Below are 14,221 nucleotides of genomic sequence, written 5' to 3' on the forward strand. Positions count from 1 at the left end.
CTCTCTCTCTCTCTCTCTCTCTCTCTCTCTCTCTCTCTCCCTTCCTTCCTGAAATCAATAAATTTTTTTTTTTAAAAAGAATGTAAACAAGTGGTGGGGGCATTCAGAATCAGGATATTGGATAAACAAATTAAAGAATATCCTTATTGTAGAATACCATGCAATTGTTAGAGTGAGGTAGTTTAATGTCTAATAATAAGAGGAAATCTCCAAAATAGATTCTTTTTTAAAAATAAATCTTTATTGTTCAGATTATTAGAGTTGTCCCTCTTTATCCCCCAATAGCTCCCCTCCACCCGGTTCCCACCCCACCCTGTGCCCTTCCCCCCTCCCCTCCACTGTCCTTATCCATAGGTGTACGATTTTTGTCTAGTCTCTTCCTGCACGCCCCACACCCTTTCACGCCAAGAATTGTCAGTCCACTCCCTTTCTATGCCCCTGATTCTATTATATTCACCAGTTTATTCTGTTCATCAGATTTCTATTCACTTGATTTTTAGATTCACTTATTAATAGATATGTATTTGTTGTTCATAGTTTTTATCTTTACCTTTTTCTTCTTCTTTCTCTTCTTAAAGAATATCTTTCACCATTTCATGTAATACTGGTTTGGCAGTGATGAACTCCTTTAGCTTTTTCTCATCTGTGAAGCTCTTTATCTGCCCTTCAATTCTGAATGTCAGCTTGGCTGGGTAGAGTAATCTTGGTTGTAGGTTCTTGCTATTCATCACTTTGAATATTTCTTGCCACTCCCATCTGGCCTGCATAGTTTCTGTTGAGAAATCAGCTGACAGTCGTATGGGTGCCCCCTTGTAGGTAACTAACTGTTTTTCTCTTATTGCTTTTAATATTCTCTCTTTGTCTTTTGCACTTGGCATTTTAATTATGATGTGTCTTGGTGTGATCCTCTTTGGATTCCTTTTGTTCAGGGTTCTCTGCGCTTCCTGGACTTGTAAGTTTATTTCTTTCACCAGGTAGGGGAAGTTTTCTATCATTATTTCTTCAAATAGGTTTTCAATATGCTCTCTCTCTTCTTCTGGAATCCCCATAATTCTGATGTTGATATGCTTGAATTTTTCCCAGAGGCTTCTTACACTATCTTCATATTTTTGGATTCTTTTTGCTTTTTGCTTTTCTGGTTGGGTGTTTTTTGATTCTCTGTATGTCAAATCTTTGACTTGATTCTTGCAATCCTCTAGTCTGCTGTTGGATCTCTGTATATTATTCTTTATTTCAGTCAGTGTATGCTTAATTTCTAGTTGGTTCTTTCTCATATCCTCCAGGGTGTCACTAAATTTATCAGTGGTTTCTAGAAAATTCTTTTAAAAACCTTATAACCATGGTTTTGAACTCTATATCCAGTAGTTTGCTTTTCTCCATTTCTTTCATTTGTGACATGTCTTTTGTCTGTGCATTTTGGCTGCTTTCCTGAGTTAATAGAGTGGCTTTGTATGTTAGATGTCCTATAGGGTCCAGTTGCTCAGCCTCCCCAGTTACGTGAGGTGGACACTCTTGGTGCACCCCTTTGTAGGCTGTATGCACAATCTTGTTGTAGTTAAGCCTTGATTATTGTTGGTATCCCAGGGAGGAATTGACCTACAGGCCAATTAGCTGTTAGAATAAGCTGTGTCTATGATGGGAGAACTTCTGTGCTGGAGACTCCCTATGTGGCAAGACTTGCTTCAGTGAGACTTTGGCACTCACTGAGTCTGCCCCTTCAGTGTATTCCTATGGATCGTAGAAGTTGTAATCTGGGCGGTCTCACTCTGATCACTGGATACACTGGCTCTTGGATCTCCAAGGAGGTGCTAATTTAGCCTCTGCCTTAGGCCAACCAGCAGGAGCTACAGAGAGATCTGTAGATTCCTCTTCTTTGTTTTGGTTATGGTGGTGCCCAGATGAGGCCCAGCTGTGAAGCAATGCAAGCTGCTGTGAGACCTTACGCCTTCTTTTGGATGTTCTGGGTCTCTCTGACTTAGCTGCAGTTTGTTAGGTAAGTTTAGATTTCAAAGGGCCAGGCCATTCATATGCAAAAGCCTCTGCGCATAGCTTGGAGGGGTCAGGGTCTCAGGGAATCAACAGGGCAGATCAAACAGCTATGGCTGATCCTCAGTCCTGCCCTAAGATGCCCCTGGGGTCTCAGTGTCCCACGGTAATCACTGCAAGCACCTCTGAGAGAAAGCTGCCCTCGAGTTCCACAAGCTGCCAGACATACCAGTTTCTTCCTGTATGATTCTGGGTCCCCAGAGTCTCGCCCAGAACTGGAGTTCAAAGCAGTCAGGAGCTTGTGTATCCCTCCCAATTGAAAAAGACAACAGCATCCTCAGTTGCCAGCCTTTTTTGCACACACAGCTCTATACCTCTGCACTTTACTTCTGCACCTCCTCTGAGTCTCAGTGTGCTTTTCTCTTCCCTTCTAGTTGTAGAATTTCCACTCAGTCAGGCTTCCTGTGGTTCTGAATGATGTCCATTTTTGTCTTTTAGTTGTAGTTTTGAAGTGATTGTGTAAGGCAGCAATTTCAGGTGTTTACCTATGCCACCATCTTGGTTTCTCTCCAAAATACATTCTTTACTAAGAACATAATATAGTCCAATTTGTATTTTTAAAGCATTTGCTTATACATAGAATGTTTCTACAGGGATATACAGAAAACTAAAAATAAGTAATTGCTTTTGAAAATGAATTCTACTTTTTACCCTATACCTTTTGAAATTTTGACTTAAAAACTAGTAGTTTAAGTCATATTTTATCCCCGTTTTATTTTCCAATTACAGTTGACATTCAACATTATATTAGTTTCTGTGTATAGCATAATGGCTTGACTTTTATATAACTTTTATATAAGTGATTCCTCTAATAAGTCTATCTGGTAACATACATAGATATTACAATATTACAGGCCCAGTGCATAAAATTTGTGCATGGGTGGGATCCCTAGGCCTGGCTGGCGATCAGGGCCAATCTGTGGGGAGACTGGTGGGGCAATTGAGGCCTCTACTTACACCCACCTTGGCCTGGTGCCACCCACTCACCTGATCCACCATCCCACCACAGTCCCACTCTCGTGGGGGCACATCAAGGCCAGTAGTGCCTTCACTGCCATCCAATGCCAGCGCCAAGTAGCCAGTGCCAGCCATGTTCCACACCACCCTCTGGTGGACAGTGCACATCTAACTCCTGATCGGCTAAATTCTTGCCTGTGGGGAACATTTGCATATTAGCCTTTTAATTATATAGGACTAGAGGCCCAATGCACGAAAGTCATGCAAGAGGCTCAGCCCTCACAACTGCAGTAGTTTGCCTCGGCCCTTGTAGCCTTGAATTCATCCAGAGGTTCATCCAGAATGTGTCCAGAAGGTCATTAGGCAATCTGGTATAGTTAGCATATCACGCTTTTATTATTATAGGTTATTGACTATATTCCCTATGCTGTACTTTACATCCCCATGACTAGTTTGTAAGTATTATCTTGTACTTTTTAAACCTTTCACTTCTTTTCCAAGTCCTCCAAGCCCTATCCTATCTGGCAACCATCAGTTTGTTCTCTGCATCTATGAGTTTGTTTCTGTTTTGTATGTTCATTTATATCACTTTTTAATTTCCACATATAAGCAAAATAATATTTTGTCTTTCTATGCCTGACATTACACTTAGTATAATACCCTCTAGGTCCATCCATGTTGTTGTAAATGGTAAAATTTCATTCTTTTTTATAGCTGAATAATATTCCATTCTATATATGTACCATTACTTTTTTATCCACTAGTCTACTGATGGTCACTTGTGTTGATTCCATATCTTGACTATTGTAAATAATGCTGCAATGAACAATTGAGTGTATATACTTTTTTTGAATTAGTGTTTTAGATTTGTTCATATAAATACCCAGAAGTGGGATTGCTGGGTCATATGATAGTTCTATTTTTAATTTTTTGAGGAACTTCCGTACTGTTTTCCATAGTGGCTGCACCAATTTGCATTCCCACCAACAGTGCACGAGAGTTCCCCCTTTCCACATCCTCGCTAACACTTTCGTTTGTCATTTTATTGATGATAGTCATTTTGACAGGTGTAAGGTGATATCTCATTATAATTGTAATTTGCTCTGATGATTAGTGACGTTAAGCATCTTTTCATGTGTCTACTGATGTCTATATCTTCTTTAAAGAAATACCTATTCAAGCCCTTTCCTCCTTTTTTAATCAGATTGTTTGACTTTTGGGTGCTAAGTCATATGACTTTTTTTTTTTTTTTTTTGCTTTTGCTTTTATCTTTATTATTGAAAGTATTAGTGATGTCCCTCTTTCCCCCCATTGACCATTTTCACCCAAATTCCTTCCTCTTTCCAGGCCTTCACTGCACTGTCTGTCCATGGGTTATGCATATATGCATATAAATTCTTTGGTTAATCTGGATATTAACTCTTTATCAGGTGTATCATTGGTGAATATGTTCTACCTTTCAGTAGGCTGTCTTCTCATTTTGTTGATGGTTTCCTTTCCTGATGTCAAATTTTCTTCATGCTATTTCTATTATGATATTATTCATTCTTAGTTTATCCCCAATCCTCACCATATTATTGCCACCCTGTATACCTTCTACTCACTTTCAAGTGTTCTTAGCAGCACTCTCAAATTCCTCAACAGTTTCTCTTTCTGTCATATCCTACATGCCAATTGCCAATTCAAGATAAAATCCATTATTGCCTTTCCTATAACTATAGAAAGGTATATATGTATAAGTTAAATATTTATGTACATGCATATATGTGAATATACACAACTGATCACTTCACAAAATTATTTCATCAAATCTCAACTTCATGAAAAATACCAAGGCCCTTTAATCATTAAATTTAATAACTTCTTCTACATTTCTATTATACAGTATTTGACACTGTTCACTAATCTCTTCTCTTTTTTGTAGTTCATTTTTAAAAAAATTGTGTACAGGTAAAAAGTGTAAATGGTACAAAAAGATTTGCATTAAAAATTAATCATCTCCTCCTATCTGATATCCAGCAATTAGGTCCCCTCCCCAGAGCAATTACTATTGTCAGCTTCTTGTGAGTCAACCCAAAGATTATAACTATCTTATTTTATATACAAATGTTAGGATACTACCGTGTTTCCCCGAAAATAAGACATCCTCTGAAAATAAGACCTACTTACAGGTTTCCTTCTAAGTGAAATATAAGGCATCCCCCCGAAAATAAGGCCCCTCCTAGGCTAAACATGAGAGATTTGGTCCACTGATTCTGAAAGAAATGGAGTCACAAGAAATTCACCAGGAAATTCAGGAATTGGATTGTTATGATGATGTTCCAGAAGATGATGACATGATTGTCATTGAATAAATGAGTAAATTCTTCATACTGTAAGATTCACAGTTTGTCTGGTTTGTGCTGACAACTACCGTACTACCATATTGTATACAAGTAATAAATTTCTTTTATTTTCATTTAACAATAAATGTGTACTGTATCCTTCTTCATGGAAAAATAAGACATCCCCTGAAAATAAGACCTAGCACATCTTTGGGAGCAAAAATTAATATAAGACACTGTCTTATTTTTGGTGAAACAGGGTGCATATGCTATTTTATCCTTTATCTTTTTTGTATAAAAATTTTAATGCCAGTCTATTAGAGGGAAGGGGAGGGCAGTTTGGGAAGCTGCATAAAAAAGGTGAAAAGATTAAGGGGGAAAAAATAGTCATAGACACAGACAACAGTATGGTGGTTACCAGAGGGAAAGGAGGGTGGTAGGAGGTAGAAGAGAGTAAAGGGGGGATAAATGGTGATAGGAGACTTGACTAGGGGTAATAAACACACAATATTTTATACAGATGATGTATAATAGAATTGTACACCTGAACCTATATAACTTTATTAACCAATGTCACCCCAATAAATTAAATTTTTTTTAAAATTTCAGCCCTAGCTGGTTTTGCTCAGTGGATAGGGCATCAGCCTGAGAACTGAAGGGTCCCTGGTTTGATTCTGGTCAGGGGCATGTACCTCGACTGCAGGCTCAATCCTTGGCTCCAGTTGGTGCACATGTGGGAGGCAACCAATTGATGTAGATGTGTCTCTCTCACATTGATGTTTCTCTCTGTGTGTCTCTCACCCTCCCTTCCACTCTCTCTAAAAATCAATGGGAAAATGTCCTTGGCTGAGAATTAATAAAAACAACAACAAAATAAAAAGTAAAAATATTCCATTGTTATTACATGCAGATTGCCCTCATCTTTTTTAAACAACTACATAGACATCTAATACATGGATGGTATAGTAATACTGTATCTACCCAGTTTTGTTGTTGTTGTTGTTGATATAGCCCTTCCTTTAGAAAGGTGTCCCTACTACTCTGTTTCCCTGAAAATAAGACAGTGTCTTATATTAATTTTTGCTCCCAAAGATGCACTAGGTCTTATTTTCAGGGGATGTCTTATTTTTCCATGAAGAAGAATACGGTACACATTTATTGTTAAATGAAAATAAAGGAAATTTATTACCTGTATACGGTACGGTAGTACGGTAGTTGTCAACACAAACCAGACAAACTGTGAATCCTACAGTTTCAAGAATTTACTCATTTATTCAATGACAATCATGTCATCATCTTCTGGAACATCATCATAACAATCCAATTCCTGAATTTCCTGGTGAATTTCTTGTGACTCCATTTCTTTCAGAATCAGTGGACCAAATCTCTCATGTTTAGCAATAGCACTGTCTTTTAATGAGTACTTCTTGTCAAGGTAGCCTGCTTGCAGTGCATTTGTAATGCAACTGTCAGTGATTTTTCTCCCATGAATTCTTTACCCAAGTCACAATTTCTTGCAGTTTAGGTTTCACAAAGTTTCCACGCTGATTTCTCTCCATTCTATTTTCAATGTAGTCATTAATTTCCATACGCAAATTGTCTTTGAATGGCTTGTTTATTGCAATATCAAGAGTCTGGAGATAGGCTGTCATTCCTGCGAGAATCATTATCTGAGCTATTTTCCTTTCACGAAAAATGTCTTCATGTCTTTAGTGGGGTGAGTGCTGGCTGCATCCCAGACTAGCAGACCTCTTTGGCTCCCTCGCATAACAAGCGGCAGCATTAAATCGATCCACTTCCTTATAACTGCTTGTGTGGCCCAGGCTTTTTCAGTTTCAAGAATAAAAACGCCCAAAACATGTTCATTCTTTTCCTTCTTGCCCTTAGAAATGATTAAAGGTGGGATTTTACTGCCATCCAGACGAATTGCCAAAGTACAGGAAACATGTGCACTTTCCTAAGCAGTGGAGGGAATGTATACTAAGGAAGCACCCCACTGTTCAATTGTTGTTTGAGATGATTGGCCCATAAACACTGCAGTTTCAGCCATAGTAATCATGTTGGAAAGATTGTATTTAGAGAAGTTAGCATCATCAATAAAGGACTTGAATGCAAGTGCTCGCTTAATAACTTGAGTATCTTCCAACCTAAACAATGTTGTAGATCTTCTTAAAGACAGTTCACTTCGCTGAAGGAAATTATCCAGCCAGTGTTGTGATGCTTTGAAGTCTTCGGGGGCTATGTCAAACTGTGGTGCCATTGCAAGGGCAAATTCTTGAATCTGAGCCTTATTCACAACCAAAGCCTTTGCTCTCCTGTCAACAACCCATTCACAGATCAGGTCTTTCAGCTTGGAAAATAATGGTTGCCGACCTGATCCACACTTGCGCTTTTTAGCATTTCCCTTGTCCACTTGTTCAGTGAGGTTACCATACTCTGCTCACCATTTTCTGACCAATCGTATACTCAACATCTTCTCTTTGCAGAAAGCAGTAAGATTTTGGCCCCAACAATCTTCCACGATTCCTTTCTTGTACTCCATGGAGTAGCTTTTTCTTTTTGCACTCATTTCTAGGGACAAAAAAAAAATAAGGAATTGGGGTATCAAGGTGGGGGGAGGGGGATTACTTAAAATGACACAGGGGGGATTAGAGGGGGGAATCAAAATGGCACAGGAGAATCAGAGGGGGGATTACCATTTTAGTAACCCCTTTTGATCCTCCTGTGTCATTTTGATTGCCCCCTCTGATCCTCCTGTGTCATTTTAAGTGATCCCCCCCCCACCCCTGTGCCACTGAATACCTTCCCCAGACATCCTCCCTACCCCTTTATCAGACATTTACCCCCTGGGGCATGCCTGGGGACTGGCACTGGGCTTGCTGGGGCCTGGATCTGGGCTGGAGCAGGGTCTGCCACTGACTGAGAACCTTCAGTCATCATGAGGGCAGCCGCGAGCATCAGGTAGTGTCATCAGAGACAGACCAGCACTCACCACCTTTGCCGCGTCCCTTCTGCTCTAATCCTCCTGTTCTTCTACACGCATCTGCGCATCTGCGAAAGTCTCCTCCTCTCTCCCACCGGACCTCTCACTCTGACCTCCACTCCGCCTCCACACAGCAGTGACGTCAGGACTTCTCGTAACATCACTGGTTGCTAGACGCCAGTCAGGGCGGCCCTAGTGACCAGTTTACGGTAAATTAATTTTCATTCTGAGACAGAGCCTAGTGGGGCCTTATTTTCAGGGGGATGCCTTATATTTCACTCAGAAGGAAACCTGTAAGTAGGTCTTATTTTTGGAGGATGTTTTATTTTCGGGGAAACATGGTACCACCCAGTGGATTTTGTGTCATTGTACACTGCTAGTTAATCTCCTGCCTCCTCACTTTCTACTTTCTAAGCTTTTTAAATGGTCCCCTATCAACTTTCTATTTCCTAGAACTGAAATTCTTGCTTTCCCCCTGGTAGCTTAATAGTAAAATCATCATTTACCATATATTCCATTATCTTATTTGGATCACCTGTGAATTGGTACCTCCAGTACTGGCATCTCTCTCCTATTATCTCCAGATTCTCATTAGTGGATATTTGACTGCTACACATATACAAGCTCACATAATTTCTTTTTTAAAATGTAATCTTTGCTGAAACCGGTTTGGCTCAGTGGATAGAGTGTCGGCCTGCAGACTGAAAGGTCTCGGGTTCAATTCTGGTCAAGGGCACCTACCTTGGTTGTGGGCACATCCCCAGTGGGGGATGTGCAAGAGACAGCTGGTCAATGTTTCTCTCTCATTGATGTTTCTAACTCTCTATCCCTCTCAATTCCTCTCTGTGTAAAATCAATAAAATATATTTTTAACAAAAAAATGTAATCTTTGACCCCACAATTTGCATGCTTACTTATCTTTATAGCATTACCCAAGATTAGTATGTTGACTCTGTTTTCACCTTATCTCTGATCTCTGCAAACAATTAATCGCTAATACTTGCCAAGTTGACTTAACAGATCAGAGTAGTTTATAACTGAATTTGATCTGTACCTCTAGGAAAAGTGAGCAAAGTAAAAGCCCTACTGCCCATACAGCAGACATAATGGTAAAAAAAAAATAATAATAAACTTTGTCAAAGCAATGTATAATGTAACATCTTTAAAGACACAACTCCATTTACCCATATTCATTTTTCAGTTTATCTTAGTCATTTTTATATTTCTTGCAGACACAATTACAGTATTATATATAAGTTTTAATGCATTTCCTCTGCAGAAGATTAATTTTAGTTTATATTCTATAAAAAATTAACTTGAACATTTAGGAGTTTAGGGACATATTATATATTCCAGAGAGTAAAATTAATATGACATTTAAGATTCTTGGTTATACTTCAGTAGGTCTAATTTACACCAAAGAAATCTATAAAGTAAGCTCCAGGGCAGTACTGCTTATCTTGGGGACAGGATGACATATTATAATTGCTTTATTAACTACAACATTCTGATTTCCTATGAAGCTGTAATGGCTTGTTGCGCACTAGAGATTCTGTTACTTAGAATATAATTGATTGTAATATATACTGTTTGCTCTTGAATACCTCCCATTTTCCACCTCAGGGATTTTCATTTCAGCATCAAATAATATGATTACTGCATTCATAATGCTTCTGAAGCATTTTGAAATTTTTTCCATTGAAAAATAATTCAAAATTGAAATATGACATAAATTAAGGGAGCAAATTGAATTTAATCCCATATGTTTCATTTTAAGGCCATGTATAGTGTATAGAATAGCTCATCCTTATTGAATATTACCCTGTAGTTGGCATTAATCAGAGGTAGCAAGGCAAGTACCTGAATACTTGAGGAATTGACAATCCCATGAACTATTTTGATTTCTGTTCTCTAATTGTCAGTTTTTGGTATTACTTGACATTCTCTGACTTAATAATCTAACAACAATCCCTAACATCAAAATACAAATCTTTATTATTAAATCCAAAATAGATTACCCTGGAAACTCTTGACAGAGTCTTCTTACAAGTTCTTGCTTCTTTTTGCCCATTTTTTACACACTTCTGCTCCTCTTTCCTAGTTTTCATATTTTCTCTGTTAACCAGTTACCTCTCCCCCCAGTCAGTGCTTGGGAACAGAGACACTTCCTCCTCAAGTCAAAATACTTCTTCACTTCCTCTATCATAAATTGTTCTTCAAAGAGAAAAATACATGTTTTGTTCCTTAGTTGAGCAACTGAGAATTTCCTGATGTTGTTTACCTATTCTTTGCATTTCACACAAATGAATATTTGTATGAACTCTGCAAATATTTATTTTAAGACCAGGACGCCAAAGACACAACCAAATCTGCGGAGAATCTCAATTTTCAGGCATCAGTTCCTACTGGAAACCCATCTATCTTATTATCCTTTCTTTTGTCTTCCTTTCAGACTTTTAAAAGAATGCAGGCAAAGGGAAAGTTGGACCTCTTAGTATCTCTTCTTACAATATTTGTGCCTCTCTAAAAGACTGAATTAAATGAAAAAGATATATTAGTATGGTGAAATTGGATTTTGATATCAGATGGATTCCATTCTCCTTAGTAGTTTCTACAGTTTTAGATAATCTGAACTGTAACCCACCAAAATGAACAGTAAAACTTCAAATCCAAAAGTGATAGTGGGCTCCCCAAATTCATCTTTCTCTCCAGCCTGATCAATTTAAGACCATGGCTTTGCAGGGCAAAAGCCCCAAGCAATTTAAATACTGCTCTATACTCATGCTATTAACGAAAACTTTAGTTTCTGTCACCAAGCAATGGTTAGAATTTTATAGGACACTTCACGAGAGCCAATCAAACAGCTAGCTAGCTCTTAGGTCTTGGCCCAAAGGTAAAAGGGCAGAGAAAAATTAAACCTCTGTAATCTTTGTGAGCTCTAATCCCACCAGATTGTGCAATTTGGGTAGATTTTCTGAAGGAAGAATTACATACTCCAAAGCCAAGTACAAGTTTTTACCACCCCAGAGAAAATTCCAGATTTTTAAAATTTGATATTCTGATCCGCGGGAGCAGCCAGCGGCGGGAGAAGCGGTTATGGGAGCTGGAACTGCCGATCAATCCTGATCAAGATGACAACCTCCCAAAAGCACCAAGATTTCGTGGCAGAGCCCATGGGGGAAAGCCTGGCCGGGATTGGTGAAGTCCTGGGCAAGAAGCTGGAGGAAAGGGGCTTTGACAAGGCTTACGTGGTCCTTGGCCAGTTTCTGGTGCTAAAGAAAGACGAAGACCTCTTCCAGGGAGTGGCTAAAGGACACATTGGCGCCAATGCCAAGCAGTCCTGGGACTGCTTCGGGTGGTGCCTTGGAGAGTGGTGTGATGCCTTCTTGTGATGCTCTCTGGGGAGCCCCCAATCCCTAACCCCAGCCTTGAGTCTCCAGAGTTTGCAGGTGACTGGGGGCTACTCCCTTGTCCTCTACAAGGGAAATGATTGCTGTCTGCTCACCACCAATGGCCTTCGGGTTTCAGGGGAGTTCTCTCCCCTCACCATTTCAACTTTTTTGGAATTCTCACTCTTGCATGCATCTCCCTTCTCTTTCCCGCCAGTTTCAGGTCAACAACCAGCTTTTCTGAGTGGATTTCTGGCCCCTACCCTCTCCTCTGGTCTGTTTAATGACATTTGGCTTCTCTTTTGGCAAAACAGTCACTGTCCATATAAAGTTTTTAAAATCAATAAAGTCAGTGGCCTTCCAAAAATAATAAAATAAAATAAAATAAAATAATAATAAAATAAAATATAAAATAAAATAATAAAGTAATAATAAAATAATAAAATAAAATAAAAATTGATATTCTCCTTGGAATGTTTCTTCTTAGTTCCCCACCCCCTTGATTCTATTTTTATCATGTCATTGTACTGACTCATGTTTATAAAAGTAACCAGGGACTCGTGAGACATATGGAGAAGAAACTAAAACTTAAGCCCAAATAACATTATTTCACAAATCAACAGGGAAGTGAAAATAGCGCTGTTGAGCCCTCAAATCTTCAGATTTCCTCCCTTTGTGGAGAAGCTTCTGGGAAAGAAATTTTTCACCCCTATCTCCTCCTGGCCACATCAAATCCTCCTTTGGTTCCTGTCCCATTAGAATAAATGCCAAATGAAATGTATATTGTATTATAGATTCAAGAGCTAGATGTGTTTAAGCAACTTCTATTTGCAAGTGCCATTTGCAACAATAAAATAATTTATATTCTTATATTCTTTATAACTCTTTCCCTTGTTCTTTAACTCCTAGGGATGAAAAGAAAAATTTTGAGGCTAGTGAAAAAAGAAAAACACCTTTCAAGACAAGTTTCAAACCAACAAGTCCCTCTGTATTGACATTTAGTAGAAATCAATTCATTCATTTTGAAGTTTAAAGAAGAAAGAAGCCTTTTCTGTTAACTCCCTTGAAGGAATTACTATGATGCGTATAATGTTGCAAACTTTATTTGGGGGGGCTCTTTATCAGAAATCCCCATCAAATACGGAGACTAGTTGAGGATCTAACCCATTGGATATGCGTGCTTAATTGCCAAAATACTATGGCAAATCAATGTACAGATCCCTTGGCTTTACTTTATCTTTTAAAGCAGTGTTTCTCAAATGTTGACATGCATATGAATCACCTGGGAATCTTGTTAAAATCCGCCTTCAATAGGTCTGGGGTTGGGCCTGACGTTCTAGTTTTCCAGCAGTCTCCCAGAAATGGCAATGAGTGCATCTGCATAGCACCACACTTTGAGTAGCCAGGTCTTAAGGTACCTGCGTTTTTTAATCTTAACATGAGGCTTTATTCATAGCAAAAGTTTTTATATAGAGCATACCTGCTTCATGTGTAGTTCTGACTAGAATGTTTGATTTATGTCATTTAATTCAAAATAACCCTATAAAGTACGGTTTTGTTAAATAAGAAAAGTTTAGCTTTCAGAAAAGTTCATTCTTGCAGAAACCGGTTTGGCTCAGTGGTAGAGCGTCGGTCTGCGGACTGAAAGGTCCCAAGTTCGATTCCGTTCAAGGGCATGTACCTTGGTTGTGGGCACATCCCCGGTAGGGGGTGTGCAAGAGGCAGCTGGTCGATGTTTCTCTCTCATCGATGTTTCTAACTCTCTCTCCCTCTCCCTTCCTATCTGTAAAAAATCAATAAAATATATTTTAAAAAAGAAAAGTTCATTCTTTTGCCCAAGGTTGCACAGCAAGTAAGTGCCAGGGATGTTTGTTTGTTTTTAATCAAAAAAAGGAGGAGGAGGAAGAGGAAGAAGAAGGAGAAAGCAGTATACTCTATGTATTATATACAAAATCTTGTACAGAGAACTTTGAGAGGTGAGGAAGTTTCTACCCTTGGGAAATCAATAGTAGTATAATGATAGGAATTGGACATATACAGGTGTAGGCAAAAATAGGTCTACAGTTATAATACAGTAACTGATAATACAAGAATAGACTCTGTTAGGTGTACTCACACCTGTAAATCTACTTTTGCTTATCCCTGTACATAAAAAAGATAAATAATGTTTTTTTATGTTTGTTTGGGTTTTTCTTTTTTTAAATATGAAATGCTTCATGAATTTGTGTGTCATTCTTATTCAGAGGCCATGCTGATCTTCTCCATACTATTCTAATTTTAGTATTTGTGCTGATGAAGCAGCACAAATAACAGTTTTTTAAGTGTTGTGCATATTGCTATTAATAGTGTAAGGTAAAGCAAGTAATTTTTTAAAATAAGTTTTTGTTGTTCATATTATTACAAATGTTCCTTTTTTTCTCCCCCCCCCCAAAAAAAAACAAGTAATTTTTTTCCATCAAAGACAGTTTAGGCAGCCACCAATTTGGTCCATGTGACTTGCAGCTTCCCTGGGGGCTGCCATT

General features: G+C 38.6%; 1 protein-coding gene and 1 non-coding gene across 2 annotated transcripts; one reads left to right on the top strand and one right to left on the bottom strand.

Annotated features, from left to right (window-relative positions):
• Nucleotides 1-11,366: 11,366 nt before the first annotated feature.
• LOC118720078 (barrier-to-autointegration factor-like) lies at nucleotides 11,367-12,066 on the top strand. Its single transcript, XM_036440035.1, has one exon. It carries the CDS (start codon nucleotides 11,442-11,444, stop codon nucleotides 11,700-11,702), a length of 261 nt encoding a protein of 86 aa, XP_036295928.1. The 5' UTR covers nucleotides 11,367-11,441; the 3' UTR covers nucleotides 11,703-12,066.
• A 1,831-nt stretch (nucleotides 12,067-13,897) lies between these two features.
• On the bottom strand, nucleotides 13,898-14,003 carry LOC118720304. The gene has a single exon (XR_004988398.1). It is a non-coding gene; the product is annotated as a U6 spliceosomal RNA (small nuclear RNA).
• Between the last annotated feature and the right edge of the window lie 218 nt (nucleotides 14,004-14,221).

Source organism: Pipistrellus kuhlii, unplaced genomic scaffold (genome assembly GCF_014108245.1).
Source record: "Pipistrellus kuhlii isolate mPipKuh1 unplaced genomic scaffold, mPipKuh1.p scaffold_m20_p_16, whole genome shotgun sequence".
NCBI lineage: Eukaryota > Metazoa > Chordata > Mammalia > Chiroptera > Vespertilionidae > Pipistrellus > Pipistrellus kuhlii.